At 34.3% G+C, this 26,614-nt stretch overlaps 1 protein-coding gene across 1 annotated transcript in view; it reads right to left on the bottom strand.

Annotated features, from left to right (window-relative positions):
• Positions 1-1,131: 1,131 nt before the first annotated feature.
• The window catches only part of LOC136035526 (insulin gene enhancer protein ISL-1-like), a 61,785-nt gene continuing 36,302 nt past the window's right edge, over positions 1,132-26,614 (bottom strand). Inside the window, exons 5-7 of the mRNA XM_065717370.1 lie at positions 26,447-26,595; positions 4,217-4,423; positions 1,132-2,117 (exon numbers count right to left, since the gene is read on the bottom strand). Of these exons, the coding sequence (XP_065573442.1) occupies positions 1,920-2,117; positions 4,217-4,423; positions 26,447-26,595 (554 nt within the window). The 3' untranslated portion in view covers positions 1,132-1,919. The remainder of the gene's footprint in view (positions 2,118-4,216; positions 4,424-26,446; positions 26,596-26,614) is intronic.

Below are 26,614 nucleotides of genomic sequence, written 5' to 3'. Positions count from 1 at the left end.
CCTCACTCTTTGCGCTAGCACTTTCGTACCACGATTTTTCCTGTTGTTTTGGACGAAATAATGAAGATTCTGAAAAAAAGTAAGAGGAATAAACAAAAATGCAAAGCGACTTTTTCCCGTGTTTGTTTTCGAAAGATTGACGCAAAGTTGATAGTAACCTTAACCGCGTTTGTGTGCGACCGCTTTTTGCCATCTTTAATTCGAAAGATTGGCGCTAAGCTTGAAATAAACAGACGAAAAATTTTGCCTAGAACTAATCCAAATCCACTTAAACGGACCATGCGCGTGTTGCGGCCACAGAACGCGCAATTTTTTTTACTGTAGCACCGAAATCCGTTGTGTAGAATTTAAATTTGGAAAATTTTAGCGCTTTAGGAACTGACCGTGGTGGCAACCCTGTGGTTAACCCATAAACAATTTACCAGTAGCATGGGCTATTTTTTAGCTGCAATACAATTAATCAAATCAAACCCATTTACGCTATTGCAAAGCCTAAGCGAGTAGGAACCGAATTCTACCTTTGGCAGATAATTTTACTATTGCCAACTTATTCTTTCCTAGACAAGGGTGTCAACTCACGAAAAATTAGAGAGGGACAAGGTTTCAAAGCTTTTCAAAATGAGATAATAAAAAAAAATATTTCTAAAAAATCAGCAGGGAAGGGGCGTTTTTCATGTTTTTTTAATGAAAAATGTTATTTTTCAGAACCCCGGGAGAGAGGGGGGAATATATTTGTCCCCATTCTCGACCAATTGGCATCTCTGTTCCTGGATGCCTACCTAAAAGGACTTTTTCATTAAAATGTTTTCCAAGATCCTTAATTTCCCTTTTTGTTTAAGAAGTCACTTTCATGCTTACGCCATCTAAAAGACACCACCTTCTGTCAGAATTAAACTTACTTCTCTGTTGGTTTGTTGCAGTTCGCTATCTAACATATCCCAACTGTAACTTGCTAACTGATTAGGACCAAGACATTCAGTTCACATATTATTTTCATTTTGTTCAAAATACATTCCAGTGTAACACAAATACATAAAACATTTCAACAGCAATACGTCAACTAAATAAGATAGGGAGTAAAAAAGAGATAATTCTTGAAAGTTGCACAGGGTAGCTTATTCCTGAGGTAGAGTAGGTTACTTGACTTGTCTAAGTAGCCTACATAAAACGCATTCAAAGAGTTGAACCGCACATGTGACAATATCGAAGGTACAATACCTATCTTCCAAACGTTCTTCAACTATATTCAGAAACAGGGTTGCCAAAACTTTTTTTTTCCCAAAGAATTAGTAAAAGTGATCATTTAAGCATCCTTTCAAAAACTGGTGATCCTAAAACTGACAGGTCAACTTGACTCAAACTCAAACTCCAGAATATTAATTCTAGCTCAATGCTTGCATTGTTCAGGAAGTCAGAGACGTGTTTCACCATAGTTAAGTTTTTGAAAGATAAGGAAAACATTACGCTATCCCAACTGGGGAAACTCACATAAATATTAAGAAAATAAGGGCCAGCAAAACACAAGCACAGATTTTACAACACGAAAACAAAAATCAAAACCAATGAGGATTTTGTCGAAAAAAAAGCAAACGCTTATTTTTTTAAAAAGTGGCCTGATTACATCTTAAGCCATTCCAGTATCACCCAAGGCGAAAAAGTATAAAAAGCACTAAAAGTGCCCCTTCGGCAACCCTGTTGAGAAATGGTTACAGTTCGGACGCAACACAGCGCCAATGCAAATTTTAATAATAAAAAAAATAGTTTGAATAAGAGCTTTTTAGCTTGTCTATCTATAACTCTTTATTACATTAATATTTCACAATTTTGTGTAGTGCTAATTCAGCATACTCAGACCAGACTTCACACTGTGATACATATTTGGGCAAATGACACAAAATTGGTCGTTTAACTTATATGCTTCACGGGCTTGACTCCCCATGGAGGCTATCATCACTTTCAAGAAGTCCATGATAGTTATCATGACTTTCCAACATTGTCCTTTGTAAAGGTAAGAGTTGAGGTGGACATCCATACAGTTGTGCTGAGTCGCTAAGTGGAGCACCATAGGATATCATTCCAAGGTCAGTTTGAGGACGTGTCATATCATAACCGTGCATCTAAAAATTAAAAAAGGAATAGACTCCCAACTGAAATCCAAAGAACGTTCACAACTACTTGTAAAAGTAGAAAGACTTATAAATTTTGATGCAATCCCTTCATTCCCGGGCATTGGGCCTTGTAGGGATATCATGGTGAATTTGTTCAAATTTGTTGTTGTTATGGTTGCAAAAAGTATATTGAACTACAAACACTGAATAAAACCACTCGTGATAAAAACATTCACTTTTATTTGGGCTATCTATTTTGCAAGGGGTATAAGACTCAAATAAAGGCAACTTTTCAATATCGAAATTTTATTTCCATTCAAAGAAGTATTAAACCAAATCCACTGGGTTTTTATCCTTTTAAGTACTTTTTTAAAGCAACCTTTAAATAGCTCTAAATAAGATTATCAGCCATTTCCAAAATGAGAGACTAAAAACATCAAAACATGGTCAAGGGACTCAAGTAAGCACAACTTTCCAAAATAAATGATATTATTCCCATTCAGTGTAATAGTGAACCTAGCCTACATGATTTTACGTTGATTGCTCTTTATTTCATACGAGAATGCTTGTTAACCATATATATATATATATATATATATATGAATGCTTGTATGCATATATATTTCCTTATTATTTCATTGGAGTCTATTTTATCTACAGGTCTACATAATTAATTTAGTCTATTCAATCTATAAGTCTATTTAGTTTTGTTTTCTATAGTTTTTCATTTTATTTATATTTTCCTCTCTTCTCCTTTTTGCTCTTCTCTCTGTGAGTAAGTGATTATTTTTTTTTCTTCTCTGAGTAAGTGGCTCGTTCATTTTCCCCTTTTTTACAGGCCAAAGAGCCTTTGGGGAAATAGTAAAATGTAATATTGTATGTGTGTTTCGTGATGAATAAATCTTATCTTATCTTAACCCGATAGAAAAACTGACTGATAACTCAAAAGATGCTATGTTACACTACTTGAACCACTTAGATCTGAACCTCATTCCTTTGAGTCTTTTTTATTTCTAGGTTGACTCCTGATGTGTTTGGACGTTTTTTTTTTAAAGTTTTTAAGCATTTAACAGCTTAAAGTTCGAAAATGCTGGACAAGAAACAAATTAAAAAATGGACTCTATGCAAGAGTGAAGGGAGAAAATGGCACTAGCATGCAAGCTAGCTTAATACGCATATAATGTGCTAAATTACATGAGAAAAAAACAACTATTTTTCTTCTTTAGTAATTAAGACAGCTAAGTACTTGAACGAGACCTAGACCCTACTCAAGGGTCAAACATAAAGGCCTTGACCCAAAGGCTTACGGTACCTTTAGCATAAGCTATCAAGTTGCCAATAGGGGGTCATTTCACAAAATTTTTGGGGACTAGGGAAATATGCTTCTCAAAATATAGGAGGGAGGGGCTCTGGCTTAAATAAAAAACATATTTTGTAAAATTTTGAAAATTTTGGAGTCTAGGGGTGAAGTTTCTCCCTTCCCTCCCAATTAGCACCTCCGATCGACCACCTTATATTCTTTGAAAAACAATGTTAGAATTTAGATGTCTTTGGGAGCATTGTTATGCTTTATCTTGTTAGTTTAATTTTGTGAGTTGGTCACTCTTTACCAATAATTTAAAGCGATGCTTTTCCATTTAATATGGATTTTTAGGGTTACTTTCTGGTCAAAGAAAAATAGAGCCAAATGTAAGAAATTAAAATTCTGTCACTTTGTTACAAGGGTGCATCCAGAATTTTGGTTCGGTTGTTTCCTCGGGGGGGGGGTTACGAAAAGAATAAGAAACATATCAAAATGTTCCTGACTTTTGTATGTATGTATTTTGTTACATTTTTATGAGTCGCAATAAACTTCGTGAATGGTGGGTCAAACTCCTTTACACCCCTTTCCTCCACCTTGATAGGCCTTGCATCGTGAATCTAAATTCAGAAAGTTGCCTTTTATATAAATTCCGCTTTATTATTCTAACTTTATTCTATTTAATGCCCTCCATTTTAATTAAATCCTCTGGGTTAATCCGATTTTCAATAATTACCTGATTTATTAGAAGCTGGTAATCTGGAAACTCAAAAAACTCTTGTGCTAAATTTGATTTTAAGTTATTTACCTGATTTATTAGATGCTGGTAAGCTGGAGTGCTGGGATCAAGTCGGTCAAGATCTGCATTTAGGGCAAACTCAGAAAGAGCCTTCCATGGAGGTTGGTAGCTGTGTACTTCAATTGGGTTTATATCAAGAGGACTGCCATGCCGAACAGGACTCGTTGCAACAAGAGGAACACCACTCAGAGATGTAAAGCCGAGTTTCCTACCCTCCTGAAATACAATGTAATACAGCAATGCAATATAGTATTTAAATACACAGCTAAAATCTGTCATGATGCTTAAGCTCAACGTAATTTTAAAATTTCACTTTCGAAGAAACTTTAAATCAGTATTTCAACAGGATTTCTGCAATGTTACCAGGCTTGTTTAAATTAAGAACTTGTCCATCATCCAAAATCTGGACTGGAATGGATGTCCAAATTGTCGAATTATAATAGGTGTTCACTATCACAATAGAGTTCTTGAGCATGATTTACATCACAGACAAGTTTTATTTTTAATGAAAAGAATTTTGGAATTATTTTTCTCTTTTTTGATTATAATTTCTAAGTTTCTTTCAATTTTTCGGATCTCACTTTATTTCTAAATAATGATTCTTCAATCTCGTTCGAGAAAATCTACCAAAGCGTGTCTGCCCTTCTTGTAAGGCTATGATCACAAGGCTACTCTGTTCGTTTCGCGGGAATCTTTGACTGCTGCGTGTATTTTAAATATACATTCTAATGACAAAAAACACAACCCTTTTGCTGCCTTAACTGAATGGGGAGGGGTTGAAGAACTATGAGACATGGAGAAAGAGCTACTGGTGCCATCTGTCACTACTCCTTATCAAATTTAATGTCAAGACTGGCCTTGTAGCATCATTTCCGATGATTAATAACTCTTTGGTAAAATCATTCTATAATATCTGAAACCTGCCCAATACAGTGGCTATTAATAAAGACGAAAATATGTGCTTTTTGGGTGACGGTTCATCTTTAAGGTGACATACTTCCCATCACAAAGCCGCAAAGAACCAAAGCATTGCAACAAAAAAAGTGCTGTATAAGCGAAGATTATTGAGAAAGTGCTCAATCATGTACATTCTTTGACAATTATTGTTGAGGTCTTCTTTCAAGGATCAACTAATTAGGTTTACATGTAGTACACAGAGACAGCCGCCACTGCGAAAAAAGGAAATGATTTCTATCAGTATTATAAAATATTGTTTGTTTTTCTACTCTTCTCAGCGTTATTATTCTGTTGCAACATTCAGGTGATGGATAGGTGAATGATCCGCAAAAATAAAGTTTCGTTTCCAGAAAAATGGCTATGACTTTTATCTGGCAACTAAGCTCTACAAAAGAACAAAAACCATCGTAATCTATAGCCATATCTTCGTAAGACTTTTTAGTAAAGTTGATGTAAAAGTCGAGTGCGCGTCACTTGGAGTCTTAGAGAAAAGCCTTCTCTACTATTACTGCTATTGTGAAGTCATAGGAACAGGTCATCTGTGACATAAGCGTAGGGAATGGGGTAGCTGCCCCCTAGAACTTATGAGTCATCTTAGGCCTCGAGTCATGCTGACACTTAGGGAGGAGGGAATTTTTAATTAATCCCTGAGACTCTACAGTTTTCTAAGGGTGCCATTCACTTTTATAGTTTTTTCCCTCCCTTCATAAAGTCTTACCTTTGCTGGTTATAAATTTTGATCTTATGTAGTCAAGTGTGACTAGATAGGGCAAATGATGAAATGGCTTGGACATACTTAAGAACGATCAAGACAGAGAATACCCCTTTTCATTTGCTAAAAATTAATCACCAAGACTGTAACTGTAACTTCAATTATAATTAATCTCTTAAATCTTGCGAGAAGGTCGAAAAGCTGAGAGTTTTGGGTTTTTCAAATATATTTTATGAGGAAAAATTATAGCCCCAGGTCGCTATAGTTTAAAGCCAATATTTTACTAGTCCACCATTTACGGGTGACGGTTATAATTTTGTTGTAATTTTTTTATAACAAAAATTTGATTATAAATTTTAAATTTGGCTATAAATTTTGATCTTATGTGCTCAAATGTGACTAAATAAGACAAATGATGACATGGCTTGAACATACTTAAGAACAATCAAGACAGAGAATACCCCTTTTCATTGGCTAAAAATTATTCACCAAGACTGCAACTGTAACTTCAAGCATAGTTAATCTCCTAATTTTGCGAGAAGGGCGAAAAGCTGATAGTTTTGGGTTTTTCATATATATTTTATGAGGGAAAATTATAGCCCCAGGCCGCTATAGTTTAAAACCAATATTTTACTAATCCACCATTTACGTAGGCTTTGTTATTGTCCTTAGAATTGTGGATGTTAAATTTCTTCATCATTTTTGTTGGAACTGTTATCAACAATTGTTGGTAGTACAAATAAAATTTTTCACTGGTCTTCAAGATGATAAACGCTATTTTGATATCTAAATTCAAAATTTCAGCTATTTTTGGGGCCTGGAGTCATGCTGACATTTAGTGGGGAGGGAATTTTTAATTCATCCCTGAGACCCTACAGTTTTTTAAGGCTGCCATTCACTTTTATAGTTTTTCTTCGTCTTGCGATTTCCCTATTTTAAAATAGGAAATACGATTATTCAGTTATTGTTGGTAGTTTTCTCATTATTTATTATCATTAAAAAAACAAGTTTTTTTAACGGAAAGTAATGAGCGAAATCAAAACTTAAAACGAACAGAAATTAATTCGTATACAAAAGGGGCTGCTTCCTCATCAACGCCCCGCTCTTTACGCTAAAGTTTGGCTCTTTCTCTTAACTCTACTTTTTAAAACAGTAAAAAACTTTAGCGTAAAGAGCGGGGTATTGATGAGGAAGCTGCCTATTTTTCTACCTTCAGAGACCGACACAGGAACCATGAAATTAACCTTAAAAAAAACAAAACTTTACTTTCGGTTCGAACTTCTAAATATACTTTCAAGAATGAACTATAAAATTTTACGAGCGTCAAGAAAAGCACAAGTTTGGGATTCTAAATAGCTCAGAAGAAAGACCACTTGCGCAAAAATTAATTAAAGTGTAAATTGGTCTGGTTGTTGCCTTTTCAAGTAGGCCGTATCACAAGAAAAAACACCTCCTTAACGATAAAAGCAAATTCACTTATTTTGTAATTTTTAAAAAGAGCAGCTCACTTCAAACTGCTTCAATTGATTCTCGATGAAGTGAACAACACCATAACCGTCTGCATCATTAATAAAGGAGTCATCAAACATGGCAACGTAGAGTATATAATAACCTTTCCTCCTAGCTTGTCATGGTGACATAAAAAGGTACCGACACAAAAGAACAGACTGCGGTGATCTTCAAATTAGTAGTCATGCCTGACGCACTGTGACGTACGAGCGACAACCCAAAACACATCCTTGGGCAGAAACTTATCTGATCTTCTAATATCCTCTCTCCCTAGCTAAATGTCTGTCCTTTTTGTGTGAATATGTCCTTCCTTTAATCAGGCGGTTGTAAATGTGCCAATAGCAGTTGTTGCTGTTTGGAACACTAAATTACTGATGAATCATTTTAGCGAATATATATTCCTATGATCAGTCCTCTTTTTGTAAGTCAAAAATAGGCTTATGATATCTACTTAAAGAAAAAACAAAATACTGTAGATAAAACAATAATTGGAATTTAATATTTATTAGTAAAGCGAAAATAGCTGACTTGAACACTGTCCTGTAGGTAATGCGGGTGTAAAAACAAGGGCACTAGCATTCCCCTTGTCTACTGATTTTAATATTTCCCAATATTTTATATGAAGTTCCCTTATTATATGTATTTTCATTCTGAAAAAAATGGTACCTGGGCTAGGATTCAAGTTAGGATCCTTCATTATCGGTGTCTCGTAGTGAAATGAGTCAATTTTTCGTCGTGAAAATGAGTCAATTTTTATTCCCCAGAGTAGAAAATATCATGTGCCAACACAAAAAATATGTAAACCAAATGTCTTTAGTACATCTATGAACAAAACATTTGTTCATTCTTACGATTTATGTTTGACTACTTGGAAAATGTCACTTTTCAGTTTAATGCAAAAGCTAATTAAATCCACTCTTATTTGCTTTGGTTAATTGTTCTGAGCCTTGATTAGAGATTTATTATAATTTTAGATCACAAATGGCTCTAATTTGATTATTACTGGCAAGGTTGCATCCAAAAGTGGGGTGTTTGACACCCCTCCCCCCGTCCTAAAAAATGCTTGTCTGACTCGTAAGAACGTAACAAAAATGCAAATAAAGAAAATTTGGATGCATTAAAAAAAAAATTGTACCTCCTTCCCGAACAAAATCATGGATATTGCCCTGATTACTGGTATTGGAAAACAAAAATCATAAGTAACCAATTTTGTTTTTGTTCAAGCAGCAGCATTACCTTTAATCGAAATTGTTGATTACTCTAAGCTTGCTTTTAGTATTATGTAGTTCGAGACTTTTTCGAGCTTCTACAGAAAACACCCAGCCCCCTAAAGTCTTTCGTGATCAATATAAAAAATTTAAAGGTATGTTACAAGCTTAGACAATCCAGTTCTTTGGAAGGCTTAAATTACTATATTCTGCACATAACTCTGCTAGCAGCTCTAGTTCGTCTGAAATAAAGGCCTCAAGAAGAATTGGTCAAAAGATTAATATTCGGAAAAAGAGGAACCATAAACCCTCCTGGATAAGCTTAAGCTGGGTTTCATCACCCTTCTGGTGGAAGTACTCCAAGTTTTACGGATGCCTATGCTTCCCATAAGTACGGATATGCACAGCTCTAAATAAATGAGAAGCATTCTGGCTGACACTCCCACTCCAGTAAATCTTGACCATCACTATCACCTGCCATTCTTTATGCTCCTAGTTTCATTTTCGTTAGTGGTTACGCCTCTTCATACGGTCTTTTTCATTTAACAATAGCTTTTATATTTTAGCCTATATGTTCGTTACAAACAAACCACCCCCGTTTGTCATAACTGTGCAAACCTGTCCTTTTGTCAGAAAAATCAGAGTAAACTAAATTTATTGATTTCGGAGGTACAAAGCCAAACAGAGGACAAAAAGAATCATTCGACTTTGATCTGTCAATCTTCTATTAATTTTCTGCTAATAACAGATGTACAGAGGAGGGTGCTTTTCAAAATACAGGGCAAAGCGTCGGAATCAAAGAGGATCTTTTCTTTAGTTATAGGGCTTTTATTATCTTGTCTGACAATAATGCACAAGAAGATCGAGTTTTCAGTAGGACAGCCACAAAAAAGGAAGTTCAGGGAAGGGGGGTTTAAATATCTTCTTAAAATCTGGATATGTGTATGCATACATAGAAGGTTGGAACAATTTTTAAATGTTGTACGTGTCATGCAAATAGGGCTTTTGAGATATATGTAAAGATTGAGCAATTAGCCTACAACCCAATCAATCATATCCTTAATTTTCTGTCTTAAAAAAGGAAAAAAAAAGACTAAAAACTTCTATATTATACGCACTGTTTGAATTCATTTCAGTCATGAGAACGACCATTTTGCTAAAATAACTTTGCATTAGTATACCACAAGAAGTGGTATAGCCTACTGCCACGTGGTGACGTTATTGTTAACGTCATTAACAATTTTGAAAGCTAAAAACACACTGCTTTGACATACAGCAAAATTTGGAGATTGACCCATGCTTAAACTTCTATCTGATAGAATGCTATTACAAGCATATATAGGGGGGGGGGGGTTTGGACTAGTGAATATACCCCAAATTTCATGATTCCTATAGTTCTCTCCATATTTCCATCGAGACTGACACATTTTCTGTTTTTTGCCGATCTCTGCCTCCCTTCTCCAAGATATAGTACCCCCAGGAAAAAATTGCCTACTTTCTCGGCTACAGTACACGAATTTTTTGTTGGGGCCCTAAATTTGAAAACCTGAAAACCTGGACCCATTGAAATTTGAAAACCTAAAATTTGGAACCCAGAAAAATGGAAATTTATGCTGAAATATTAGGAAGTTATAAGGAATATTTCTTGAATTTAGATTGAAAGTAAAGGGTCCTGTAAGGGTGTATAAAAAGCTATGTTTGGACACATTAATAAAATTTTGATGACTGGCTAAGTATAGCTGTCTTTCCTTTGCTGTTCAAAAAGGAGCATAAGTTTTTCGCAAATTATAATTTAAACCATTCAGAGGCCATAAATTAGATAAGATTCGTTACTGATTTTGTTCTTAACTCACCAATCATTTGGTGACAACTATATCAAAGATTTTTTAGTGTTTTTTTTTTTTTTATGTGCTCGAGCATAGAGTATGTTTCTAAATGTGCCTTAGAATAGATGTATTCAAAATGACTAATGTACAAAATATAATTTTTTTATGACAAGAAGGCCTCATCACTTTGTTGTATTAATACATACTTTAATGAAATAAATCAAACGCTTTCAGGCTAATATTTCAAAAATATGTAAAAGGAAGAATTTCGTCTGATTGGCTTCTAAAAGGTATATTCGATGCTAACAACAGTAGCACTTTTAAACAGCGCCACATAAGCAATTATTTCGACAAAACTAAATTAAATGGACAACACCCAAGTCCTCCAAATTATTAATTGACAGAATATTAACGACAATTGAAGTTCGTATGTACTTATATATACAAAATATGAATCGTGTATGTGCTCGTAATGTGCTTGAATATATAAGTGCATTCCAAAGCCATGTACCAAAAAAGGATGCAGTTTAAGAATTGAGCAAAATTTTAAGCCAAAAGTGAATTTGTATATTTCATATATGCTTGTATATACAAAACATGCATCGTGCATGTGAACTCGTAATATGCTTGGACTGACAATCGTATTCCAAAGCCAATTACAAAAAAGAATACAGTCTAAGAATTAAGCAAATGTTTTGGGCCTATAGTGAATTTAGGCTAGCTCAAACCTTCTACATCCTTTATCTCATGAACTGTAACAAGATATCTGCTTTTGGTAGACGATGATGTGACGGTTGTATAATGATCGATTTAGTTGCGAATATAGTTGTCAACTTGTGTATCCGTCATTTGATTTGAGAGATGTCAGTCTTTGCAACCAGTCTGTTTGCAAAGGTTTGAAACTAATCTTTGGGGATTAACTTCTTGATTATTTATCACCGTGTATCTTTTACAGAGATCAAGATGATTCGGCTAGTCAGCCAGTCAAAACATAATCCTTTAAGTTAAGTTGCCGACCAACGGTTCTGTCAAAACGAATAATCTGACTGATCCTCTCTTTCCTCTTGTTTTCTTCGGAACCGTTTTGCATCAGGACATCAAATCTTTACCCTCCTGCACATTGACGTTCAAGGCCCTTGCGCAGGGAGGGGGCCTTGGGAACTGGGGCTGGATTCAAAGCTTTGATGCTTCTAGATCCATGTGTTTTTGTTACTCAGGAGGGAGGGTCAATCTTCCTTAAGAAAATAATCTCTATGATGACAATTTTTATTTTATCGCAAAATAACATCCATTATGATAATAATTTAAGAATCAAACATTTTCACATTGGGGGTATTAAGTAGGTAGGGGTATTAAAAAGAGTTTTAAATGTAATCATTCATGTGCAATGTTAGGCTCAAGGTAGTCGGGACAAAACCTAAATAGCCCACTTGCATGCTTTGTGATTTCTGAGGTGAGATTTGTGTGGCAGCGGGGTGTACCTGGCACTTTGAAGGTAAATCAAATCAGCCCAGTTTTTGTTGAGAAAAGAAATTGCTCTGATAATTTATCGCACCCCTGGCATTGTGCATCTCTAGGCCCGGGCCTAGTGGGCCCTTTTGATAAATCCTGGCCTGCCCATGCCGCTTCCAAATCTTGAGATTTTTACTGTACTTTCTATTGAATACAGCTTTCTATAATTTGCTACTTGTCCAAATATGTGTTTCTCCTTCATAGTCATCTCCGTGGAAAGAATTCTTGCGTCTGGGTCTGAGAGGATCAGTCAATTTTTAAAACTTCACAGGATAGCAAAAACAGAGTTTTTGTGAACTGAAAACAGTTCATGGAAACAGTTTTCTCGAAGATTTGAAGAAGAAAATACATGCAAACTTTACGGTATATAAAAGAATAAGGTGCGGGTATCCTCCTTCTAAGAAACAAGAAGACATTGGAAATGAATAAAATTTGTAAAATGAAGATAATTGTCATTTAGCAAGTGATAAAAAAAGCTCCAGGAAATGCTTGTTAGCCCCCTATTCTGACAAATTTACTGGACGAGCTCACAATAATATGGCTTCATTATATTACACAACCATTACAAAGGCCTATAATAGGGTAGATACTTCTTTCATTACACTTTTTTTTATCTTTAATTAAACTCAAAGAGAGAAATGTAAGATGAGTTAGAGAGAAATTTTAGAAGAGTTAAAATGTTAGTGAAAGAAGAAATATAACATTCAAAATTTGTTATTAAGCGTCAATTATAGAGCTTACATTTTCATTCTTATTACTTATTACTTGTAACATGCAAACATTACAGTATGTAATTCTTATTACCATATATTACCATTGCCATATAACCATTTTTATTACCATAAAAAAAAACATAAAAGGTGGAAAATAAGCCTAAAAACTATTTGTATATAATTCATCAGCTACGGTGGAAGCCTTTGAAACGAAACAATAAACAAGAATTAAATTCCAAACATATTACGATTTAACTTTAGTTAAGTTTAAATTAATTAGAAATTAAATTAAATCAAGAATTTTCAATGGATTGTGAATGAAAAAAACTAAATTTTCAAGAAGCTTTCCCATCTAATGAGGCAGATATACTTTTCAATTATATCTAATTTGATGAAGTTCCTACAATTATATCTAACAGAAGCAACGTTTTTCACTCCTTTTATAATTCGGTCTCCGTATTTATCAGGGATTAATTTCCAAAGCATTTATTTAGTAGCATAAACAATCATGTTGTACTATCGGGGTCTTTGACGGCGTCAATTTTCATAAAACAATAGAACAATTCATACTCAAATGACAGGAACAGTAATTAGTCAACAAGGCTACTGATAAAATAAATCCTGTCTTTATATTTAGACAAATATGAACTTTAGGAAAAAAGAAATCAGTTAATCTATCTTCTAATTGACAGTTGTTGCCTTTTTCATATCTTTATCCTACAATTTCTTAAAAAAAATAATCAAGAATTGATGGCGTCACCAGTCTGGCGATGGGATAGCTATATAAACGTGAAGATATCCATATGAAACAGAAATTACTAATATAATCCAGTCTTATTCATTCTCCTGTGTTAATAAGACAGGACAGTCCTTATATATATATATAATAAAAAAACTAGTTTTTTTTAACTGAAAGTAAGGAGCGACATTAAAACTTAAAACAAACAGAAATTACTCCGTATATGAAATGGGTTTTCCCCTCCGCAATCCCTCGCTCTTTACGCTAAAGTTTATAATTGTTTTAAAAATTTGAATTGTGGCAAAGATTTAAACTTTAGCGTAAAGTCATAGAAGAGCGTTCTATGACTTTTAAGGGGTGTTTCCCCCTATTTTCCAAAATAAGGTAAATTTTCTCAGGCTCGTAACTTTTGATGACAAAGACTAAATTTGATGAAACTTATATATCTAAAATCAGCATGAAAATCCGATTCTTTTGATGTATCTTTTAGCATCAATATTCCGATTTTTAGAGTTTCGTCCCCAAAGACATAGTTATAAGGGTTTTTGACTACGTTGAATAGAATGGTTATCTCAGAATTTTGATCCGGTGACTTTGGGAAAATAATTAGCGTGGGAGGGGGCCTAGGTGACCTCCAATTTTTTTGGTCACTGAGAAAGGGCACTAGAACTTTTATTTCCGTTAGAATGAGCCCTCTCGCAAGATTCTAGGACCACTGGGTCGATACGATCACCCCTGGAAAAAAAAACAAAAAAAAACAAATAAACACGCATCCGTGATCTGCCTGCCTTCTGCCAAAAAATACAAAATTCCACATTTTTGTAGATAGGAGCTTGAAACTTCTACAATAGGGTTCTCTGATACGCTGAATCTGATGGTGTGATTTTCGTTAAGATTCTATGACTTTTAGGGGGGTGTTACCCCCATTTTTCAAAATAAGGTAAATTTTCTCAGGCTCGTAACTTTTGATGACAAAGACTAAATTTTCTGATTTAGTCTTTCCCCTATTTTCTAAAATAAGGCAAATTTTTGCAGGCTCGTAACTTTTGATGGGTAAGTCTAAACTTAAAGAAATTTATATATTTAAAATCAGCATGAAAATGCAATTCTTTTGATGTAACTATTGTTATAAAAATTCAGTTTTTTAGAGTTTTGGTTACTATTGAGCCAGGTCGCTCCTTACTACAGTTCGTTACCACGAACTGTTTGATATATATATATATAAATGTCAATCGAACTGTCAATTGAAAAATATTCATCTTTATTTGTGTATATATGTCTATTCATAGGCCTATATATCTTCATCGACGTATCTATATCAGAAACAAGTCTAGATGGAACTATACAATCATAATATGACTTTTTACATTCAATAAGAAAGAGTAATGAGAGTAAAGCACCCACATTTTTTGTGCAATAATTATAATATCGGTTTTCTTTATAAAAAAAAAGAATTCTGGATACATTGTTTTACATTGTTTGCAAAAATTTTATAGTACATAATCATGTGTTCCTTTCAAGGTATTGTAGTAGTAATAATAATTAATTCTATTGCCCAATAAAAACATGAAAATGTTACACTGTGGAGTACAAAGAAAAAGAACAAAAAATTACAATATACACCACATATACATCACAACTTACACAATTGCAATGAAAAACTGTGATTTGGATCAAACAAATTGCGAAAAGCTACCGTAGTTTCCGACACGCCGGGACTCGGGTCAGCTATCGTATATTTGCGGTAAATCATTTGATTACGATCCCAAATCGGAATTCCCAACAAAAATTTCGAATAATTGGAAAAAAACACTATGAATCGTTTTATTTTTTTGTTACCCTTCTCCGTAAATAGCCCCCAAAAGTCACTTAAGATAATATGTGTGGGATCACAAACGAATTATAAAGGCGGCCGAACACAGTACGGTTATAGAGAGCTGCAGCTCTTATAAGAGATCCAAGATCCATTTGTGCTTCTAATCTTAGAATTAAACTCTCAATAAGTGCAGCATGAGTACTTTTCAAATCTGACGAAATCGACAAACCTAGATAAACGCATAGTAAGCACAAACGATGCGGCCGATAATAACTATAATTACCAGAAAATTTCACTACTTCGCTCTTACTCGCTATACAATACAAGCATATACAAGCATATTATTAAGTTGAAATTGTATAATTGTCTTCAGTTCGAGATAACGACCTACTCAAATTTACAACGTTTTTATTTACCATATCGATATCTGCCTCCATCCAAATCAATTTTCTCATCTTTCCCGGCCTCCCTTTCTAAATAAAGACATATATCATAGCTTGCCAAACTTGCTTTATAGTATATATCAGAGAAAAGACTTAAGGGATAGAACACTTTTCCAATATTGCTAATGAAATTAGGCAAAGCCACGCGACCAGAGAGGAGACAGCCAGTCCAGCCGCAAACAGAACTAATCGTCATAATTAAATAAAAGAACGAATGAGCTGTTTTGAATTGAACGCCAAAACTGTTGATTCAGATAATGATTGATTCGGCCAATTCCAAGGGGATTGTTACTGGATTAGTATAGAATTTTGCCTCTGTAATTTATGTTCTTCTGGTTAAGGATGAATTTACTTTCTAAGAAATAGGCTCTATGTTCAGTACACACATAGAGATTGTCCTGGTATTAAAAATCCCGTACGAAATCAAATGGAGCTTAAAACTTATTCAAACAATTTTTTAAATAAGGATTGTTATAGTTGTTAAAAAAGCAATAAAAAGCGTTAGGATATGACACTTTGATTTTTTTTTTAAAGCGTGCCTAAATAATGCGAATACTTAAAATTCTTCTTGAATTTAGCTCATTTTTAGCTGAAATCAGTGAATTTACCTCTAAGACAAAATTTGGGCAGTGGGTTCACACATTAAGAGTCTTTTTGGTTGTTTAAAAAAAAAGCGTTCTTGCGAAGCATATGTTTCCTAAAATTTTCAAATGATTCCGTTATTGCCTCACTCAAAGCTGTATCCATGGGGAGGGCTAGGGGATTTGACCCCCCCCCCCAAAAAAAAATGCTTGTCTGTCTTGTAAAAAAGTAACACAAATGCATATAGCCAAAATTTTTATGCGTTTTTGAAGTTATTTTTTGTTAACTCCTCCCTCCCCGAATAAAATCATTTCGTAACCCCCTACCCCCTAAGAGATCATGGATATGGCCCTAACCTCACTGTATTATGATGTATCAAAGATTAGACATATGACCAAAAAACCATAATTGCAGGTGGATCACACGTGATCCACATGGCTGCCTTGGTCGAAAACTGATTTACGGTAATTAAAAGAATTGCGAGGAGTATGTCCTCAGGTAAATATTACCATTGGAATCCTGGTCCTAATCCTTATTAAATAGGGATTTTGGTATCAAAACCAAATTGTATTTTGCATATAAAATTATATTAAGAAAAACTAATTTCGGCAAGATTGCAACCAAGTTCTTAATCATGCAGATTAGGTAAAGAGGTACGCTGGTTAATAGTTATATTTCTCTCAAGCTCATAAATCCTTGGCTATTTTCCTCTGAAATTCATATTTATTCCCCTTTCAACCCCGGCACGGAAGAATACTGGGAGTAATTTGGTACCGTGCTTTACGGAGCTTCCCAGTAATTAATCTTTCCTTCTTCTTTTTCTAAAGTTTAAATCGCATTTGAATCATCAAAATCTGTTCTTAATTTTAGTTATATTTTGATTTTTACTCCTTTCTATCCTTTTTAATTTAAGTGTTTGACAAATTTTTCTTTTTCAGCTTCATTTCCATTAATTCTCCCTCTCCACTAGGTGTTATCTTGTCCACCCTTATTTCACGAATGTCACCGATATTATCCTTAGATGTCTATCAAACGCATTCTCCTCCTCCACCCCAATGCACTCAAATTTGTATTCTTTATTCCCAATCGTGTAGTTGCAATTGTCTTTAAAACATAATATTGTGTTATTTTAATCTCATGTTCCCCATGTCATTATTCTACTAATGAAACTTTGCTATTGTGTTTGATAATTTTTTTATAATTAACTAGTACATTTGATCCATACTATTTGCAGTTCAGAAGATGCACAAATCCATTATTTATTGTCATATAAAATCATTTTCAAAACAAAAAATTTATTTTATTAGATAAGCCGTGGCAATGAACCACAAACAAGGAGTGACTCGGGGTAATGGTAACCGAAACTCTAAAAGAAGGAAATTTAATAACAATTAAATAACCAAACGAATTAGCTTTTTATGCCGACTCTAAATATAAAACTTTCATTAAATTTGGAGTTGACTGTCAAAAGTTACGACCCTCAAAAAAATTTGCCTGATCTTTGAGAAAAGAGAGGAAAATCATGCTTGAGAATTCTGTGGTTTCAGGCTCATATCTAGAAAAATATGGGATTTTGCATTTGTTCCCAAAGGAAAGATCATAGATGTGTCTTTATTTTTATTGTTTTTCTTCTCGTAGGTGATCATATTAAACCAATAGTCCTAGAAGACTTGGAAAAGGGGTATTCGAACGAAAATTCAAAGTTTTGGGCCCTGTCTAAGTGGCCAAAGAGAAAGTGCCATGAGAAAGTGGCGTTTTCTTCCATTGTATGGCACAAAACTACGGTTTGCCCCTAAGAGGACCAAGCTATTTGCGATTGAAAATTGTGACAAAGCTAGTCAATTTAAAAGCATCGGGAAACTACACATTTAAGTTGCCAGTTAAAGAGGAATTAATGCTGCAATATCAAGCAGTCTATAAAAATGGATAATTTTTATCCATAAATAAAAATATAATCCATACTATAAAATATAACCCATAAATATCGAAAGTAAAACAGTTCAAAATAGGGATGATACCTTTTTATTGACAGTGAATAGATATAAAATTATTTAACTGGATATTTCGAACAACTATACAGTGATCATCATCAGCATGTTTTACTACTGATGATGAACACTGTATATGTGTTCGAAATATCCAGTTAAATAATTCCATATCTATTCACTGTCAATAAAAAGGTATCATTCCTATTTTGAACTGTTTTACTTTCGTCATGGAAAGGCAGTGTGGTCTTCGAAGTTATCTATATCCATAAATATAATCCCTAACTATATAATCCATACTATAAAAGACAAATGGATAATTTTTATTCCTAGTTATTTATTTTATCTTATTTACTATAGGAATGCTTATTTCAATGATAAGCTGATTCACTTGATTGGTCAGAAAACTATGTATAATGATGTATAGTCGCACATCAGATATTACGAGGAAGATGGATAGAGTCTCTGTGTAAGGGGTGGCAGATACATCAAAGAGAACATTCCAATGCCCAAATTTCGTAACTTTCCTTGACCCTCAGATAAATATAAAAAAAGATATAAAGGGAGGGGTAGGAATTATCTCTCCTCTCCCTTCATTTAGCTTGAATAAGCCTGGAAGCTATCAACCTCCCTCTTTACACTAAATTTTACACTGCTTCAAAATACTGGTCATTCCAGCTCAACAACCCTTGTGTTTGAGTGGCCATTCTTTATGAATTAGGACAAAAGTCAAACTTTTGCGTAAAGAGACCGGGGTCAGCCCCCCCTCATATAACGAATAATTTATTTTCGACTTGAGTTTGAATGGTGCTCTTAACTTTCATTGAGAAAATTTGTTTTGTTTGTTAGTTTTTTTTTTTTTTTTTTTTTTTTTTTGTTTTTTTTTTTTTTTTTTTTTTTTTTAATGAAATGTCTACGCAATCTAAAACGAAGAACTGTTGTGTGTTGTTCTGCATAAAGATGATTTGGAGAAACAAATCTAGAATTAAAATGTATTTTTCTTCCAAGTCTTTGCTCAGTGGGTACATTCACAGAGGCCTGCTTTTCCTCGTGGCATGTGGGGACACTAAATAACATTGGAGCCAAATATAATGTTTTATCTCTAACACAAGCCACGATTTATATACTAGGCTAAAAAGGGGCGCACGTAGCTTCTTCTCTAGGAGGGTAGCCGATTCTGTGATGAAAGGGCGGGGGGGCTGAAATTATATTGGAAGTTCACAAGATTTTACATTGCCGGTAAGTTCTATCATAACTATGAAATCTTTCTTAATAAGTAATCACCAAAACTCATAAATCATCAATAAGCTTCAGCATTAATTTTCTTTGATTAGAGCTAAAACTTTCCAAGACATTATGGATAATTGCTTCCGGTTTGACTTTTATTCTGTCATTCCAGATGTTTATTTCCAGCTATTCCAACTATCTAGCTTTTATCAACTGCTTTTTTAGCCATCTACCTTTTTTCAAGTGCTTTTTCAACTATCTGCTTTTTCAGTCACATTACGCGTAAATTTGAAGTTCTGAGGGGGGCGGGGGAGCTGTCCCCTACCCCCCTTTCGTACACCTATGTGGCTAAAATATAAAAGGGATTAATGACCTATATCCTGTAAGTAACTGACCAAAAGAAGCCACGTAAACCAAGGTTACAAATATTGCGTATCTACAAGATCTCAGGAATGACTTTAGGTATCGAGTGGAGATTTTCAGGGAGTGTCGAGGAGAGGGGATGGAAAAATACCTTGAATTTTTATTTTGGGGTAAGCAGAGGTAAATAGAAAGAGACCATATAGCACGAACCATCTAAACAGTGGGGAAGGTATAAAAATAAAGCCTCTAATTTGACAACAATTTTGAATGCTATGAGCCCCTTTTGGACTAGAATATAATCTTGGAGAGCGAGAGATGTAGACCACAAGTAGGTATGTTTATCTAAGGATTCTAAGCTATCAAAACAGGGCATCTGCATTGTCTCTGAAACAGCCTCGAAGGTTTAATATCTTGTGTCACCTTTGTGCCTACCCAAAGCCAAATCGCGCATTTCTTACTACACCGTCACTAGGATGGATTATTATGGTTTAATTTATAGGAAGTTTCTTGCTTAAATCATGTAAGAAGCCATTGCTGCGAAATATTTAAGAAGTTTACGAAGAAAAAAGAAAGAACGTAAAATGAAAGAAGACAGAAGGCGATTAGACCCCTTTATCCAGAACAGTACTATGTTTTTAAAGACCCAAAAAATAGAAAAGGCCAAAATTTAGTATCGGGTTGCATTTAAGTGCGTGCTAATCTGAAAATGCGAGTCATACGGTCTGGTAATCATAATCCTCCTCTTACGTTCAATTTCATGTATTCCCGGTGGCCCTTAAGCTCCCTAGTCTCAAGAGACGGCATGCGGTAGATGTTATACAACGATAACCATTGAAAGCACAATATGACCTATTATTTATGGCATTTCAGTTGTTGTTTGCTTGACATCAAAAGAGAACTTTTCGGGATTAGGAGATCTTTTTCCCTCTGTGACTTCAAATGAGCAGAGTGGAACATCACCTGTTCAGTTAATGAGGGACTTCCACGCAAAGTCTAATGGTGCAATTAAAGCGCGATGCTTGTGTCTGTTGAAGCTAATGGCCATAATATCTTGATTGATTTTTAAATTAAGCGTGATCAGTTATTTGTCCGGTTAGCTAGAAGCATACCTGGAAACAAGAGGAGGTGGGTAGAGAATCGTTTGGGCCAAAGGTTGGTATAATAATGCGCCCGCTAACAGGGAAATAAAAAATGGGTCTAAAGTGGAACTACTTAAAGTTTTTGAGTTATTCATAAAACTGTGTGCCCTTTTAGTTTGAACTAAACAGCAAAATGCAACTAGACCAATGACGAGAAATATTTTTACAGCGTGTACACAAAGAGGTAATATCCCGCGGGGTAGGTAGTCAGCTCTTCTTTTTGCTATCTTTCTCCAGTAAGGGGAATACTGAGCAAGTTCACGCGGTCCTTGTGTATTATTCAGCACACACGAGAAGAATTTGGATCTGCAAATCAGATAATAACTGGTTTATACCTGTCAGTACTCGAAGAAAATTAGCGTAGGATCAGTTGAAATCTACATTGTAGGTACTTTTTTAATAAATATTTAATATATAGAGATGGTATTTTGGTTGGGTTAGGTTATTTTAGACTAATCTAGGTATAATACGTTCTAGTTTTAATATAATGCGCTCTCTTTGGCCCCTCTGCCATAATTCTTAGTTGTAGTTTTCATAATTTTGTTACTATTCATTGTGATTGATATAACTTCACTTCTCGAGTGTATACTGAATAATACACAATTACCGTTCACACAAACCAAATTGTTCATGATCCTGCGATGTGTTTTCGTTTTCTCCTGTGCTAAAAAAACCGCACACAGACTCTTGGTAGGATCCTAAAGGTTCGGGATCCTAAAGGTATATATACTATATTTTATATATATACGTATACATATATATATATGTATATGTATATGTATATACGTATACATGTATACGTGTGTACATATATATATATATATATATATATATATATATATATATATATATATATATATATATATATATATATATATATATATATATATATATATATATATATATATATATATATATATATATATATATGTGTGTATATGTTTATACGTATATATGTATATGTATATACTAGGATCCTTGGTGTGCATGACCGAGTTTATAATAGGACAAACAAGCTTGGGAACTGCAATTAAACATTTGCAGTTCACTCATGCAAAAATAGCATGTTCTGGAATACGATAGCCACTGTCCAGTTGTGAGAGTCATTGAAGCGAAACCCTCTCGTGCTAACACTGAATAAGATACACTATTCATCAATTTTAGAAGTCTAATTGCAACGGTTGCTACAAAACGCTGTCGATTAGCTGATGGATGTTTTCCACCACAGATCATTTCTTTAAATGAATGCATTTTGCAGAATTGAAACCCCAAATCGATTTTTCGCATTTCATTCGGATAATGTACTCCCTCAATTTGTGTGACTTTGTCCACACTGTTTTGTGATTGATTGTGGAATAAATTTGATTCCATTCTACGTCCGATCATTAATTTCAGTGGCAGTTGTATAATGTCGATGATTTGACTCAACATCTGCATTTGTTCCACTTTAGGCCTTTTCAATTTCAATTTTATGAAAATAAACTTCAAGCTACAATTTACCTTTGTAGTTTCACAATGTTTCTTTTTATTTTATTTTTTTTTAACTCAGTATGTTTTTAGAAAGTTTTCTAATCCTGATCCCAGAAATTTAAATTGTCCTAATAATATGACTTTTATCAGCTTCTTAATACTTAAAGCTCTAATAAGTGAAAATGATTAGATATCTCTATTATGAGCAAGTTTTGCTAAAATCAGTTGCCAATTAGAAACAATTTTATATTTGAAAGCATCTTTGAAAATTGGGATTCCCTGATAAATTGTTTTATATGAATTTCTATAAAAATATGCATTGTCAATTAATAATATTTAGACATTTTCAATCATTATTATATTAATGAAAGCTCTATGTTTTTGCAAACAATTGGAGAAGCTGAACCGCACACAGCCAAATGGATACAGTACAATGGACAAAGAGGGTTTAAACCTTCCATTTATCTCATTTTTTGGAAAGTTAAATTGGAAAAACATAGACATTTTCAGGGCTTATTAGTAAATATCTGCATTGTTGTACATTTTAAAGTGTGTTCACACGACCTTGATAAGGGAGGAAATCAAATCAATATATCTAAAGGTTAAAAAGATGACGATTTACGTTTCGCAAAATGATGACATCTAGCTTCTCAGCTCCCCTTACTTCACCGTTTTGTGCGCATAAATATATTCTGCATCCTTAGCTGGGGACAAAAAACTATTCAAAACAGCTACTTAAACAGGTCCCAATCCCTCCCGTAAACACAAGTGGCTCCTGACATGCATTTCCATAGGTAAAAGGGTGCAAGGCACCAGATAGATTTAGCAATATTTCCCTGATTTCTTTTATTTTATGAAATTTGGGCTTTTTTTTATTTTTCGAATTTGGAACCTCTCAGGAAATCAAAAATCCACCTAAATAAAGCTGTAGGATTTTAGGCTAAAACTGGAAACTTTTTATATGGTAATAGCTAGTATATGACATGTTTCAAACTAAATGACCGGACATTTTTCGGCGTAGATTTACCAAATCAGCACTGAAGTGAAAAGAAAATGACAGAAATTCGAGCTTGAAAATTTTTCTAGTTTTCGGTGCCGATTTACAGACGCGGCCCCAAATTTCATCGTCATCATTAAAAAAGATTCTTCCCGAGTTGTTCCAATCCTTAATCGTTTCTTTTTGTCCAGCAGAAAAACCGAAAGAACTGAGTTGGGATCAATCATGTAACTATTGAGAAACTGCAGTTGACTATTGGTCTCCATCACGCTTATTTTTTTCAAAATTTCGCCACTGTACTGCTATCGCCACTGTACTGAATGCCACTGTGGCATTCCGTACTGAATGCCGCTATACTGCTATCGTTTGCCACTTAGCTGCCGAAAAAAGTTACAGGTGACCGGTCCTTAAATTCAGTGAAAGTCATCACGGAAACAGTAAAACATCACGTAAGGGTTTCCCAATGACCTAACTCCAGATTGTATTATTGCAACTTTATATTTTTAAATGCATACTAAGCATTTATTTGAGGATATTTGGCATAAACTCCCATCTCTGTCCACAATCTCTTTTTCTCCTTTTAGTAGTCAGGTGAATACAAGAAGCGCGTGGATAAGAATTATGTTGTCTAACCATTGGCCTAGAGAAAGAGCCTTTAATATTAAATGACACCTTTCATGATAATTATCTTGTGGTTTCAACCTAGCTTGACAGAAAACTAATTTCTATTCGTTGAATAAGCGAGATTTTTATTTAAATAAGGCGTGGTCGATGAACATTGAAAGACGTTCAACCGAAATTGTTGCCTTATATCCGGCATTGCTGATATGATCTTTATCATTCAAATTGACTGAAATGAAGGTAGGAAACAATACGTGATCGACATGTACCTCGTCAGAACGGCTGTCGTAAACTAGAGATAAGTCAAGGAGCTACGCACTTGCCTTCTGCGACGTACAAGATTTTATGATTCCCAGAAGTGCTTTCATCACCGACTTCTTGATTCATAAAACCACCTCTAAGCCTGCATCTGTTTCGACATCTCTGCACCAAGCCCTGCCTCAATATGTGTAGTATGTATGAATTTATACAGTGAGCAACCCCTTCAAATAACTAAGTATGTTTTCTGGCAGTAAGTTTAGCAAATGTTTTAACAAGTTAGATTCTTGGTTGATCTGATTAAGTGGAAACTTGTTTTAAGCGAGGTTTTACGTTTTACCAGTTCTACAAATTGACTATGATTTATTAGAGCCCAAAGGGCATCAAAATAAAAACTTTTTTGTCTCCTGGACACATCTTAGGGTTATTAATTCCCAAAACCCCGAATTGGCTGTTTCATAATTATCAAACTCTTAGGAAAGCACTAAAATTCTGCCAGTGTTGCGACATGAAAATAATTCTGTAAGTTTGACATTCAACTGTAAAAATTAATCACTAATATTGATGATTCTCAAAGACAACTGCGCCTTCAAAGGAAAACTACAACTTCTAAAGCTGTTTGGTTTCATAGGTTTTAGTTTGATTCTTTTGCTTGTTCTTAACCTCATTTCCTTTTTTTTTAAATTTGGTACCTGCTACTACGAAAGTTTTTTTCAACAAAATTGAGCTCTCGATTCTTCTATTTTTTTTTTTTTTTTTTTTTGTATGTGGTAATTAACGATTCCACGGTTCCAACGATTTTATTTTCCCTGTCATTTATACATTGAATACTTTTAACTATAGAGTTTTACTTTCATTTTTACTGCTGTGATTTTATCAAAACATTTATAGGTCTTTTTTCCGTTTAATTTACTCGCAAAAATAGTTGTGAAATGGCGTTTTGATCAAGAAATTTTGGTACTTATGTCATAGTCACGACACTCAAGTTCTGTCGAAAAGGGAAGTTTGGTTAACGTTAATGAATTAAAACAAAAAAAAGGGAGGCCGCCCAGACCGAATTATATTAACTAACCTAATCAAAATACCAACTAAATATTTAATTTTAAAAAAGCTACAATGTAGTTTCCCACCAAGCCGAAGCTATTATTGAAGCTAATAATTAATTATATAATATAAAGACCATGAAAATCAGTTATTGTCTCATGTTCACGATAGAAGATCTTGAGTGAGTTGACTATAAGACAAAAGTACCGATTTTTTTTTCTGTGGATGCATAATAGGTCTATTTTTCATAGCAGTAAATAGTTTATTTTTCCAGCTTTTAATAACATTAAAAAAAGAAAGATAACACCGTCCTCCCGCTCTCTCTCTATGTCTTTTAACATAACACCTCGCAAGTTTCAAGTGACCTCAGCTAGGAGACACTTTGCAGAGATCACAAAATTAATGCACCTCCACTCCAACTGCTCTACTTTAATAAAAATTGTGACTACCTTTTATAATGAAAATCTAGACCCTTCAATTTGTTGACTTAAATAACAGTTTTATCAGGAGTCAAGAGAAAAATTTGCCTGAATAAAATTTTCAAATATTTGCTATTAAAAATATTTCTATATTTTTCAAATATATATCCTCCCCAATGAATCCAAAATCGAACAGTCAGAGCAGCAACATCTGGTAAGTATGTTACAATCCCTCTGTAGCTATTAAGTGAGGGCCTGATGTATGCAAATGTATTTATCATCCTCCATCAGAGGAGCAGTGAAAGGCCATACATAGCAGAGTTAAGTCGATGAAGTACAAATCGCCAAAGTGTAGCTTACCAGGACTAGCTGCAGCAGGCAATTATCCGTAAGAAGTACCTAAACGAGGTTGAACGACCTCTTAGTAGAGGATATCCCAAAACAACCTTATCTCGGTTGCTTTAAGAGATGGCGTTATAAATATTAAATAGAAAAAAGGTGATTTCTAGGACAAGCAGCATTTCATTAGGAGGTGAAACTGAGAAGCCTGATACAAAAAAAGGAGGTTGCTTAAGTTCGGAAAATCCTAGGCTACTTCCAAATAAATTATTATGACCTTGTACAAATTGTGTACCGGTCTGGGCATAATTCTTGCAGGACCTAGCAACTAACTTAGAAATTCAGGCAATAAAAGCTTACCTTATCTTGCTGCTGGATTTGCTTCATAAGGATTTGTCTCTTTTTGTCTTTACATCTTTTATTCTGGAACCAGACTCGTATCACCCGAGGACTAAGACCAGTCATTTCAACAAGCTGCTCCTTCATAAGAGCATCAGGACGGGGGTTTGCTGCATAAGAAAAAAGAAG

Source organism: Artemia franciscana, chromosome 14 (genome assembly GCF_032884065.1).
Source record: "Artemia franciscana chromosome 14, ASM3288406v1, whole genome shotgun sequence".
NCBI lineage: Eukaryota > Metazoa > Arthropoda > Branchiopoda > Anostraca > Artemiidae > Artemia > Artemia franciscana.
Note: the sequence above shows the minus strand (reverse complement) of the source record. Positions and strands in the feature narration are given on the sequence as shown.